The sequence below is a fragment of the Elgaria multicarinata genome, chromosome 7 (genome assembly GCF_023053635.1).
Source record: "Elgaria multicarinata webbii isolate HBS135686 ecotype San Diego chromosome 7, rElgMul1.1.pri, whole genome shotgun sequence".
Lineage (NCBI taxonomy): Eukaryota > Metazoa > Chordata > Lepidosauria > Squamata > Anguidae > Elgaria > Elgaria multicarinata.
This window is the reverse complement of record NC_086177.1, coordinates 36,559,799-36,573,932: the sequence shown is the minus strand read 5'-3', so window position 1 is coordinate 36,573,932 and position 14,134 is coordinate 36,559,799. Positions and strand designations below refer to the sequence as shown.

General features: G+C 40.4%; 1 protein-coding gene across 2 annotated transcripts in view; it reads left to right on the top strand.

The window, feature by feature from the left end:
- The window catches only part of JARID2 (jumonji and AT-rich interaction domain containing 2), a 222,020-nt gene that overhangs the window by 117,653 nt on the left and 90,233 nt on the right, over nt 1–14,134 (top strand). For both annotated transcript variants that reach the window (XM_063130413.1, XM_063130411.1), the window contains exon 2: nt 2,897–3,032. In XM_063130413.1, the coding sequence (XP_062986483.1) occupies nt 2,897–3,032 (136 nt within the window). The remainder of the gene's footprint in view (nt 1–2,896; nt 3,033–14,134) is intronic.

Here is a 14,134-nt window from a genome sequence, read left to right as displayed (position 1 = left end):
GTGCAAGCCTCGGGCCTTGGACTCGGAAGTCCAAAGCACAGAGGCCATTTTATGGTGAATCCACCATTTTATGATGGATTCACCATTTTCTTGCAGAGACCTAGGCTGGTAGGTCCCCATGCAGCCTACAACTCCCAGCGTCCTGTGCATGGGGGGGGGGCTGAACATACCGGGGCCTCACCGCCACCATTGCCTCCTCTTCTTTGCCATTTTGATCGCCTCCTTTTCTTCGCCATCGTGATTGCCTCCTCTTCTTTGCCATCACAATCGCCTCCTCCTTGGCACGATCACCGGCTTCCCTGTGAGATTTTGCAGGGAAGCTGGCAATCTCACAGGGAAGCTGGCAATCGCATGCAGAAGCCGGCAATCGCACCGAGGCAGAAGCAAGTACGACAGTGAAGAAGAGGAGGCAATGGTGGTGGCGAGGCCATGGTACGTTCAGCCCTCCCATGTGCTGGATGCTGGGAGTTGTAGGTTGTATGGGGGCCTACCAGCCTAGGTCTCTGCAAGAAAATGGTGGATCAATCATAAAATGGCCTCCGTGGTTCAGACTCTCTAGGCTTGCACAGCCCTAGTTTTAATGGCTAGATACCCTATTTCTTCCATTCTAAGACACACTTTTTCCCCATATAAACATCTCTTAAAATGGGGTGTGTCTTAGAATCGCGGGTGTGTCTTTTTTTTTCTGTTGGTGGTACTGAAATTAGTGTGCGTCTTGCAATTGATGGCATCTTACAATCGAAGAAATACGGTAACAGCAAACAGCAGACTATAGTGTTAACCATAGCTAATGCAGTCTTTAAGCGTAAGGCTGATGAAGAGAAAGATAGGTGGTGATTTTATCCAGAGAGGGGAGAGTTGGGTGAAGTGAACACGCAGGTTTGCAGTCAAGTCATTATCCCGTAATCATGTAGAGAACCAGGAACATTACTTGTGGACCAGTCCTTAGTTTAACCCTGAACATCTAAAGTTTGTAACTAATATAATATTACAGATGGACTGTATTAATAATTTTGTATACAAGGAAAGGCAATTTGTGCCATCCCATTAAGTGAAAAGTTTATTTGTGGAATAAACTGACTCTGTATAAAGTTCTCATAGATCTCCTAATGGGTTATAGGGTATTTCGTTTGTTCAATTATCTTCTGTGTTATGCAAAATACCCTATTATCATTTTAATATGGATATGAGCAACTTGTGATTGCCATTACATTCTGAAAATCTTAGGCTTGTTACTCATAGTACTTTAGCAATGTGGGAGCCACAGCAACACCATCCCCTTGCCCATGTTGTGGCTCCTCTTCCGAACCCAGTTTCCTGTAGACTGGCGGTAATGTGGGGAGGAGCTGCAGGCTGCTCCTGTGTGATCTGGGACTTCCTCTGTGCCACTGGAATAGCAAAAATGAACAGACCTTTAGCGGCTTAATTGTATAACTTGTGAATATTCAAGGTTATTTGTTGTTGGCAGTTGTGGGGGTGTCTTGTTATCATGCTTATCATAATCATTTTCCCAACCCCTTTTTCATGTTGAACCTACTGGTTGGGGTCAGCCTTCTGTAGCAAAAATAGGATACATGAAGTTTGGGTAGATTTTGCTTGATTTGACTTCTACCAATGCGATCACTTCGGCTCAAATGTGCATATGCTTCATGTTTAAAGCAATCTAGGCATAATTTTCTGCTGTTGCAGAGGGGTATTGTTTTCCCTTGTGTGTAATGATTATCGCCTGCCAAATTGCTAACTTGCTTTGCTATCACTACAATTTTGCTCCTTGTTTTCCTCCCCTCCCCCCGTCAACTAATCTGTCATAGAATTGAAAGCAAACAGTTATGCTTGGTGTTCAGTGGCTTGCTTTCAGCTTCAAGTACCAAAGAAGTCTCTGGCTTGCCCAAAATAAGTTTTTTTAATTTTAAAAAGAAGTTATAATTTTATTGACCATGCTTGTCATGCAGTGTGTAAACGTTCTTGCCCTCTGGAATGGATCACTGATACTGGTGTTTTGATTTCTTACTGAACTGTGGCAGTGAGTTGGGTTATGTTTTCCAAAATGAAGGTCATCCAAAAACTCTAATCTTCTCCCTTGGCAGTGGTGCAGTCCTGGAGAAACTCTTAAGGCAAGGAACTGTTCTGAAAAAAAAATAAGTCACCAAACTGGAAAATTAGAACATATGAAACAAGAACGCAAAACACCAATATTTTGTAACAAAACACAGTTTTTCTTTGGTTGAGGACCACATCGCACATGGTATTTTAGTTACCCAGATGGAATGTACGTTCTCCTGTGCATACTGTCATGTACACATGGTTATTTTGTCACGGGTACGCACACTGGGAAGCAACTGCTGGTCATGTTTGGAAGGTTGGCAGACAGTATCGAACAGATATGTCCAGGATTGTCCAGGAAAGACTTGCAGAGGGAATGGCTTTCAAGAGGAGAGGTAGACAAAGAATGTTACTGAGTGAAAGGAGAAGGCTGGTTCAGGTATAAGGAGAAGCACAAAAGAAGTTGCAAATGGGCAGAAAAAGATAAAAAGAGAGCTTGACGTAACAGAGAAAGGGACGTCTGAAACATAAGGAACAGCTTCTTGAAATCAATGCAGAAAGCAATAGACCTATGGGTTACTTCATGTTTCCCTCAAGATTCAGATTCAACAAAAGTATAAACTTGGTGTGTTTCATCGTATTTGCTTATTACTTCATTGTAATATTTTTATCTATCCTTCCTCCTTGAAACTTCACAATGGTGTTTTAGCTTCACAAATACCTTAAGAGTTCTCTTCTCTCTCTCTCTTTAAAAACTGAAATCTCCTTTTAGCAGTCGATAAGGAGTTGTGTGTATGTTTCAATATTTATATACTTAAGTAAATTTCTCCTCTCTTTTCTCTTGTCCTAATAGGATGATAGTGATGGAATTCCGTGGTCGGAGGAGAGGGTGGTACGAAAAGTCCTTTACTTATCCCTAAAGGAGTTCAAGAATGCGCAGAAAAGGCAACATGGCGATGGCATTAATGGGAGCCTCAAAGGTGTGAATGGTAAGTCTCCTCTTGACAGATGGGCTTGGGTCCAAGTCAGAGTGCTCTATCTGGGAGTCCCAGTAGAGATTTCTTGGTGCTTGCTTTTTTCTTCTTTTTCACCTTTGTGTGTTAGAAAAGCACCACTGAGTGAGAAATTTGTATGTTGAGGGGGATGGGGTGGAGAATTCTTTCTGTGTGTCTGGCAACTTTTTTGCTCGCCCCATTAATACGTAGAAATTGTTTCTTCCTGAGCCAGATAAATCTATTTAGTCTAGTACTACTGACACTCATCACAATCAAAAGCTCAGTGGAGAATCAGTGTGTCAGTTTGAGAGAACACATGGTGAGGGAAATTTTACCACACATATGCGCCCAGTTGGAAATCCAGGGAAGCAGTGGAGTGATAAAATTCTTTTCATTGCATGGGGGAATGATACAGATGACTAGCTTCTTATGCGGCTGCATGTCCACTACAGTGATTTACTGCTTCTTAAATGGCTGTCTGTATTTGCTCATATTGTACATCTTATACGCAACCTTAACCGTTTTGTCCTTCTCAAATTATGTTGAGCTTCATGTAGAATATTCTGCATTGTTCTTTTTCTCAAAGGTAGTTTTGCTTTTGTGCAATAAAAAAAAATCACGGTTTATATTAGTCCTGATTCTAGACCATCTTCTTTTAAGCTTTCATTTGACAACCCCAGCAGTTATGTGAGATGCATTTAGAGCATTTTCCTAATAACTGCATAACTGCACATTTACCAACATATTAAAACAGCAGCTGGCTGTTTGTACAGATTCTTTCTACCTGTAACTGCATCATTTTCAGTGTGTCATATTTCACCACTTACTCATTGAAAAGTTCAGTGCTTATTAATAAAATTACAAACATGTGGTGTATGTAGCTTCAGATTCTCTGCAGTACTGCACTCCACAGTCAATTTACAGCATCTTGCATCTGATAAAAAAAAATTGCTTTGAATTCTCAGCCCAGTAATAACATGAAATATCAATCTGAAAGTTAGTCATGTTTTAGCTGCAAACCACTCTAGTCTATCTGGAGAAGAACACAGAATAGCTTTAGCTTTCTGTTTTCCATAATGTCTGTGCTCAGTTGATCGTCTATCAATCAAGTTTCTTTAAGAAAGTTTCTTACCCCATTGTGGCTTTTTTCGCTCTAGTCTAGAGAGAGGAGAAAATGCCTTGAAGGGTTGATGCAAAGCACCTGTGTGTTGGAAAGCTTTGAGAGAGTGCCAGGTTACAGAGCATGACTGAGATTTTATAGCGTCTGGTTTCTCCCAAAGTAGACGTGATGAAAAGCGGGTTAACCCAGTTTTTGCTCACAGAAAAGTTCACACACAAGGGAGTACATTAAGAGCAGCGCTCCAAAAATTCAAATCCAATACCAGTGAAACAAAATCTGCCTGGTTTCAAAATTTCACAAACCTACAAAATATGTACAGATTTTCTTATTTTGCAGGACTTTATTAATTTGGTGTGATTTAGGTTTACTTTTAAGCTTATATGCATTGGATTGCATTGTCCATCTGCACTCTTTAATTTTTGGAGTGTGGGGGAGGAGAGAGATTAAGTGATGAGCAAGGTGTATAGCATATGTAACTATATGTCCTCACTCAAAAAATAGTGTATGTGTGATTATAAGCGTGATTGTATGTCCGGAGGAGTTTGATCAAAAGTCATGAACAACCCCGTAACACACAACACTCTGCCCCCTGGCTGAACAATGTAGCTTTTGACTGGCACTGGCTGAAAACTTGTGCAGTTATTTCCTGATTCTAAATTGTATCTGTATGCCTATGAAGGCTACAAAGTTGCTTTTAAATTATGGTGGCGGTTTTTAGAATTCTTTGCCAGTTTGCTTTGGAGGCAGCATTTTATAGAAAGGGAAAGCTTCATTTCTCTTGTTAAGGCAGAACAAGGCAAACATAGCCTACGTGTTACTTGTGTTTACATTTTTTGCAGACAGCAGTCCATATGAAAAATGTAAACATTGCATACCTGCTTATGTTTTACTAGCTGTTGGGTTAGTTCACATTAGCAAGGCTTCTATTCACACCCTTCTTCCCCCTCCTGAGTGCTCAAACTTAGTTACTTTCCCTTTTGGCCAAACCATAGTTTGTCATTACACACACATAAAAAAACTAGTAACTTATGGTTTGCAGTTGCCCAAACCAGAATTGTAAAACAACTTCAAAATATGGCTTGCAGTCCTCATTTGGAAGGCGAGTACAAACCATAGGTTACCAGCTTGGATATAATAGCAAACTATGTTGTATGGAGCATGCAAAGCAGGAGGGATGAGGAGGGATGAATACACACAATCACAGTTTCCTTCTTTAGTGCCAAACCATAGTTTGACATTAATGTCTGAAGCAAGCACATATCATCTCTCCAGCTGTAGTGTCTTAGAAAAGGATTGTGTAAACAGAGGAGTTAACTTACCCCCATTTGCTTTACTAGGTATTCGCTTTGTTGCTTCTAGATATTCACAGGATATAGAATGACCACTGTCCTGTTCCTACAATGTGCCTTTGTTCATTTTATTTCTCTTCCACCATGTGGGAACATTAAAATCAGAAAGGGAAATTTCTGTGTGATGTCAGGAAACCCTTTGTAGGATTCAATGGGAGTCTTTCTAACTCTGGAAAACAGGATAACACATCAGCAAGCCCAAGGGAACCTGTGGTGTAATTTTGAATGTTACTATCTGCTATTTCAGCTACAATTTTAATAAACCTAGGGTTTGGGATCACGATAATCAGTTTTTCAGAGGTCTCTTTGTAAGAGAGAATCTCATTCTCAAGGGAAATAGCTTTCTTTCTAATGTTGCTTTAGACATGAAATAGATGGCTGTAAAATTGAAGGATAGCATGTAAGTATCCTTGGCTTTTATTCATGAGGCCATATTTTGTATCCTCACTCAGCATAGTAGCTCATAAAACAAGGCACTTTTCTTTATATATAAAAAAACAGCACTGTTCTTAAAAACATATTAACACCACTTTTGATTAAGCCAGACCTACTTAGATGTCTGATGTAGATATTATTAGATCACACAGACTAATTTTCTTATGCTCTTGATTTCCATCTTAGGCAGGAAATTGGTTCAATGGAGATATCATGCCAAACCATGCTTTTGGTTAGCCATAGTTTAAAACCTAAAAAAAAGAATGAGCTTCCCAACTGTTGGGACCAACAATGGTTTAGACCTGCTTGGATGCTTATTTTGTCCACTCCCCTCTCCCTTCTGTTGGTTCAGTGGCATCTGGAGGTGTAATAATGACTGTAACTATGGCTTGTTAATTCAAACATCATGCCAAAAATCATAGCACAAACCATGGTTTGTAAATCACTTCAAACCATGGTTTCCAAGAGATTCACAAGGTTGATCTGTTTTGGATTTTGTCTGTGGGTGATGTCCCATCCTACCCTATGTAATTTGGGAAAGGACAGTTGTGCTCCTCTCATTAGCCAAAGGTCTACTGCTGTGTTCTGTCATTCTGTATGCAAATTTGATCTCATAGGTAGATCATATTGTGGTGTAGCATACTGTAGGCAATGCTGAAGATGCACGCTGCAATGCTTTGCTTTCTAGTGAAAAAAAACAAAATCACATCAGTGTAGAAGGTAGTGAAAGTTACGTGTAAATTTACTTTTGCTAGGAAGCCATTTTGACATGGAGAGCAGTGATGGCTGGCCAAGTGCTCACCACTTCCCAAGTAGATTGCCACCCATTGGAGAATCTGCTGTCCTCATTCCCAGCCCTAAAAGAGCCTGGTCCCACATGTAATATGAGGTGGGCAGCATTTTGACTCATAATCCCATTGAATGTTTCCATGCAGAAAATTAAGCAGCAATTAAGTAGAGTTGGATTGACCATTCTGTCTGGGTGGCCACTACACTAATGATTAAAATACTTCAGGATGTGCATGCTGGGCTCTTCAAGTCAGTTGGTTATATGTAAACATTCCATGGTGCAGGACTGAAACCCAAAGAACCATCTGGGCTGCTTTGAAGAGTTCTAGTTAAACATTATCCTTATTTTTTACACCCAACATACATTCAGGAAGACTTTGTTCCTGAAAGGATATTAAATTACAATTATTTGTAGAGTGTTTCATTTATTTTAAAGATGATATAAAATACCTTAAAATATGTTTAAGTAGAATATAAAAATACCTGAAGGCTTAAGCCAGCTTTTCTAAATCTGGTATCCTTCAGATGCATTGGATTACAACCCCCATTATTCCCATCCCCATCATTCCCAGCAGAGGCATTTGCAGTCCAATACATCTGGAGGGCACTAGGTAGGGGGAAGCTGGCTTAATCAAAAAGACAACCTTATTTTCAAACTCTTTCATTCTTCTTCTGTAATCTAAAGCCGGGGATAAAAGGGTTAGCACAAGTACTCACTTTTTTTTTAATTAAACAAGACCAATCAACTTTGAAAGAAAAGCTCATAAATCCCTAGAATTGTAATAGAAGTCTTAGGGCATGTCTACACCTTAAGGGTGTAGAGGGAGAGGGGAGGGAGGATTGCGGACGTATCTGCTTCCGCAATCCTACCCTAGTGTCTTGACGGCCGGGCAGCGTCCCAGAAGAAAAGAGGAACGAAGTGGCCGCCTTTTTTTTTTTAAAAAAAAGAGGAGCCACCTGCACGGAGCGAAAAACAAGGTAAAAAATAAAGCAACCTGCTCCCAACCCTCCCCCACCATCCATGGGATGGCAAACTTGCTGCCCTCGCACTCCTATGGGCACGGAGCCACCCCGCACAGCTCCGTGCCTGTTTCAGGACCTGAGACCCCAGCAAAAATTGGGATAACTGGGCAACCAGTTATCCCGGGAAAATGCAGGGGTCATCCCTGCTTGCCCCTGGGATCCCCTGTGTGTCATTTGGACGCACAGGGACGACCCAGGGACAACCCCGGGGAAAAGGGCTGGTGTAGATATGTCCATGATTTACCTTAGTTTTAAATTGCTGTGACCCTGTTCAGATGACATGCTAAGCCACCGTGATTAAGCATTTTGAGCTAAACATTATGGCTTAGTGTGTTGTGAGAACCATGACTTAGCATGTTGTGTGAACCACTCCTACATAACCATGCTTTAAACATGCTCACTAACCATTTGCTGCAAAAGGGTTAGAGGCCTAACCATGGCTTAGCATGTTGTCTGAACAGGCCCTATATCTGATAAATTCAGGAATAAAAAACAGCCATTTAGAAATGTGGGTTTTATGGTAAGCTCCCAAGCCATGTTATCACATTTTTTTCTGTTTCTGATTTGCGTTTGTTTTAGAATTTTTTAAAATTATTTTTAGGACAGACGTGTAGGCTGAATGCCCATCACAGAGCCATGAGGGCCAGTGTAGTGTAGTAGCTAAAGTGTTGGACTGGGAGTCAGGAGATCCGGGTTCTAGTCCCTACACGGCCATGGAAACCCACTGGGCGACTTTGGGCCAGTCACAGACTCTCAGTCCAACCTACCTCACAGGGTTGTTGTGAGGATAAAAATGGAGAGGAAGATTATGTACGCCCCTTGGGTTCCTTGGAGGAAAAAAGGCGGGATATAAATGCAATAAATAAATGCTGCTGAACTAGACAGCATGTCATCACATGGTACATATCTCATGAAGCCCAGGATTGTGAATGTTCTATTTCTGTCCAGACTAATCACAGGAAGGCTTGTGGCTGAGGTACAAGATGTTTTGTGTTATTTCTTTCACCGTTTTAGTAGCAGGTTGGGGTAAGCAACTTAGTGCCTTTCAGGTGTTCTGAAGTACAAATCCCATAATCACTCAACATTGGCCATGCTGCCTAGGGCTGATGGGAATTGTAGTCCAAAGCATCTGGAGGGAATCAGGTTGTCTACCCCTGCCTTCAGCTATTGCTCATTGATAATTAAATGAAATTGTGTTGTTATACTTAGTAGCATATTGCCTGAACAACTTGTATATTTTTGCAAAGACTTACATTTTATTTTTGTACATTATAGCTGGGGTTTCAGTATCCATCATAGTTCATTGTCACATTTCATATATTCATACATACGCGCACAGGGCCCATTTGGATATCATGCCAAATCATAGTTTAGCATGAGAAGAACAAGTCATAGTGAGCCTCAGACCCTTCCCTCTCTTCCCAAAGGGTTGTTTGAAACAAGCTAACTTCAAGCCATGGGTTGTGAAGCTGGCTTCTTTAAACAAACCATCGTTATGATTGACCACAGTTTAAAGTTCAGACAGAATGCTAAACTGGTTAAACAAAAACTGAAGCGAAAGCTTCTGATATCCTTGAGCCTCCTCCGGAGGAGGAGAGGGGAGAGGAGCATCTAGGCCTGATGCTTACTGTGGCTTGTTCTGTTGGTATAGCGTAAGTCTGAACACAGCCACAGACTGTTCATATATATGTTTGCATATTTGAACCCATCTAATCTGGGCCAGTTCCTTACTCAGAGTACACATGATCACTTGATTATGATACAATATTTTGTGATTATCCCTGTGTTTGGGGCTCTCCTGTTTTACACTTCTAGGTCCATAGTATTTGCTAAGCATTCCGGGAATTACTGACATCCCCACAGTTACCTCACTCTGCAAAACAGATGTGCAAACATATTAATCTGGGTTGATTAAGCCATGGTGTATGCCAGCACATGCCAAGCAGAATTTGCATATTTAATGTCTGTCCGCAGCTTGTCATGTGCGAACCTCAGGGCTATGGGTTAGACAACCTTCTCATAACCCAACAACAAACCATGGGTTATGCAAGCCGCAACATATCATCTGAACCTGGTCATTGTCTCTTCTTGCTGGATATATTGTTGTTTGCAGGCTATATCCAAGTAGCTCTGCTTTTGGACTTAAATGCTAGAGCCAAGGAAGGGAATATAGTATAGTAAACATTTTACTCTCCCCAGTAGTTTATGAGAAGTTAAGGCCTTCAAAAGGAAGACTTCTCTCCTCTCAAGCAACAGGTATAAATAACTACAATGCTAGGTGTCCCTTTATGGACTGGATTTTCTTAGCCTCTGATGGTGTATTTTGATAGTAAGGTCCTGCTGTCTTTATTCAGTGGTCAGACCAGAAATAGGTGTGGTAGTCTGAGGGACAAAACAGACTTTAAATCTTTGCCTAGTAGCTATGTCTTTTTTCATTTTCAGTCTAGACTAAATGCAGAGGGCCCAATCCAGATCAGCGTCCTGGGGTGGGGGGTGGGGGTGGGGTTAAAATCCAAATCGCCCCCTGTACTTATTCTAGAGTAAAATTTGAAATGAGATGTGGCTGCTAGGCATAGATAAAAATAATGTCTGTTTTGGTCCTGAGTTGTACATGCAGAGGAAATAGTGTATCTCACCAGGGTTCTACTCACTCTTATGTGTCGGCTTTCACAGTACTCCAGAGTTGTAATTCCATTTTTTTATACTAGAAATACTTGGGGGATGAGATGGGACACAGTGGACTGAATTCAACATAGAATTTGATATATAGGGCAAAAATGGTTGACAACCTTTTGTTACTGACATAAGTTCTGGCTGAAGGGGAAAAATTCTCCTCTTGCTTGGTTTATCAAGTTTATTAATTTTATTTATTTGATTTTAAGTTCACTTGTATCCCACCTCTTCTGTCCCAAATAAGACCATCTAAGAAGGTAAAAAACGGCATATAAACATAAAATCGTACTTCAAACAACAAGACAGTAAAAATAAATAGGTTATTTTTAGCTTTAAAATTTGGAAACTTCATTCCTGTCTCTTTGTATTTTATTGAAAGAAACTATACGGAGATCACTAAAGTTAGGCTAAAATTTGTGCAGTTTTATAGATTCTTTATTTTTAAGGCATTTAAAGAGTGAGAGCATTAAGGAAATGCATATGGCTTTCTTCTTAAATGCTATAGGTTTTTAATTTTTAATTTCAAGCTGTAAATAAGTCACTCTTGAGGCTTTGAAGTTGGTCCGTGAACTACTGACCATTTTCCACTTAATGATTTGTGAATTTAATATTCTTTGATCCCGTCAACAGATTATTCGATTGTTATACAGGTATATTCCCCTCCCCCCCAAAAAAATGTTTATATTTTGGAATAGAATTAATTAGGCCAGATCGGAGTTCTGCAGGCAATTACTAAGGTGCTTTTGTGAAAGCTGAGAAGAGCATCTGTAGAAGTACAATTTATCTGGATAAGTCTGGGAGTATGATGGGGAGTGCTTGGTTTTTGTTTTGAATTGCTGTGCTTAGCAGAGGATTAAATCTATTGTCAGATAATGCTTGCACGGGAGGGTCAGCACCCCATTACTGGGTCATATGTTACCGCTGTAAGAGGCCTCTTCAGAGCATGTGTCACATTGGAAAAAAAATATTTCTTGACTCTGTCTGGAGGGCTGCCCACGCTTCAGGCGAAAGCCACGAAGGGCTGTTCTGAATGACATGCATTACAATATCAAATGAGGTTGCACAATTGGAGATATGCTGCAGACCTTTTCTTCTCCTAGTCAGATTTTCAATCGCTCTGCGTCTGCCTGCACCCCGTGCTCGTACACATAGCAACGTGCGGGCCGCTTTATCCATTTCAAACGCTAATCGGCTATGCTGGCATTCAACTTTTCCTCTCCTGATTCTAGGTTTGCTTCTTTTCTTTTTATGGGTTTTCAAAAAATATATATCATTGTGCCATCTTCCTTCCATGCTGCATTTCTCAACTGACATATTCCAAAATGGTCTCTTGTACGTCAATGAAATTATATTTTCCTCAGTGAAATTGTTTCATCCTCACAGGTGTAAAAAGTAACTCATATTCTCTTCTAAGCACACGATGGCCGACACTTGCTGCTGTTTGCTGCAAGTGATTCTTATCCGTTTGATACTCACTGCCATTTCTTGAACTGGCACTCGGTGCTTTGCCTGCTGTGCTAAATCTGCCCTTCCTAGTACTTACCAGTCTTCTTCACAGCCCAAACAGAGAATTGCATACAAGACTATGTATTTAACCCCTGCTGAGCTCTACCTCAGAAGAACTCAATCTCTATTCCAAAGGTCTTTTGGGCGATATCTGTGGCCTACTTTAGAGAGGGGCCGAGGATTCTTAATAGTCTTTTAGCATTTAAGAAAGCTATAAAGACTGATCTATTCCATCAGGCCTATCCAGGGGGATTTTAGTGTGTTTTTAGTATGTTTTAATAATGTATACTATGTTTTTAATTCAGTTTTATGTATTTTATACTTATTGTTGTTCCCACCTTGATCCAAATGGAGAGGCGGGTAGGAAATAAATTGATGATGATGATGGGCCTGAATGAATGAATACAATTTTACTGTAGCTATTGCCAATAGTGGATTTCTGCCGCTCTTTCTAGAGGATAAGTGCAGCTCCCCTCTTGGCACTGATATATCAAAAGTTTCTTAGAGTGCAGTATGAAATTATAGTAAGGGATAATTATTACTATTTTTACTATTTCCCAGCTCCCTAAGTGTCAACTCCCTAAGCGTAAAAATGTAGCCCTCCTTATTTCTGCATGAAAATAATATTTTATCTATTTGTTTGTTGTTACATTAACATCCCACCTTTATTCCTCTTGCAAGGAACCCAAGGCAGATTACATGGTCCTCCTCCTCTCCATTTTATCCTCATGAGAACTCTATGAAGTACGTTAGGTTGAGAGTCAGCAATTGGCCCAAAGTCACCCAGTGAGCTTCATAGCCAAGTGGGGACCAAAACCCAATCCCCCAAGCCCAAGTTCAACACTCGAACCACTACAACACCCCACACTATTTTGTTTTGTTTTACTTTATTTATTCCTATAACCCGAGAAGCAAAATCTCATTACTTCATTCTTCTTTATGAGAGCAGGCGGTACTAATCAATACATTATTACAATGGCATAGGAGCTGCTTTCCTATGCCTTCTTTCCATTCTGCTCTATCAACATGTATATGAAGAAGCCATGTGGGTGGGGTCAATGATGTATTTCATATAGTTTGTTGAGGTGGGGTGGGAAGAAGCCGCAAGGAAATAGCTTTCATGCCATTGTGGTAATATATAAAAAAGCCTTGTGCCATGGACTGTGTTGGTAATTAGATTCTCCCCTGTGAGGTTACAATATTTTGGGCTATTTAGTTTCAAAAAATGAGTAAAGGGAGCCGTGAGAGAGTTGTACAAAATTATGTGTGGTGTGGATAGGGAAATGTTTTTGTCTCTCCCTCTGATAATACTAGAACTTGGTGTCATCTAGTGAAGCTGAATGGTGGAAAATTCATAAAAGGAAGATAAAAGGAAGTACTTCTTCACATAGAGCACTATGGAATTTGCTTCCACAGAAAGTGGTGATGGCCCCAAACTTAGAGGTTTTAAACAGGGATTAGACAAATTCACGGAGAATAAGGCAATTAATGGCTACTAGACATGGCTATAAGTATCGGAGGAGCCATGTCTCTGAATACAGATTTCTGGGAAACAGCAGTTGGAGAAGTCTTCTCCTGCTTTGGTACTTCCTGTAGGAGTCTCGTTGGTCACTGTGGGAACAAGACACTGGATTAATGAGACTTTTGTTCTGATCTAGCAGGGCTCTTCTTATGTTCTTTGTTTGTGCAAGTTTTATTTATGAATTCTTAAATTTATATCTCATGTTTTTTCTTCTTGTAAGGAAGTCAAGGCAGCATAGATAGGCTTTGTTCTCTCTATTTTATCCTCACAATAACCCTGTGGGGCTAGGCTGGCCTTAAGTTTCCCAGTGAGCTTCATGGCCAAGTGGAGACTAGAACCCAGAACTCCCAAGTCCCAGTACAACACACTAACCATTACACCACACTGACTATAGCTGAATAATTTGAAGATTCATTGAAATGAATGGGAAATGTACATCCCTTTCCATTTCAGTGTGGCTTACTCAGGGTAAGTGGTTTTACACACATCTATTCATTGAATTAATGTTCTATTAACTATGTCTAAGATCTCTAGGTTTTAATGATATAATAGTGTTTTTTTAATCAGTTGTTGAGGGCGCAAATACTATTTCTCAATACATTCAGCTTTTCTTTTTCCTTTTTGTGGCCTGCTTCACACAAAATGGCTGCTTGAAATGCTATCTACATGGCAGCTGCTC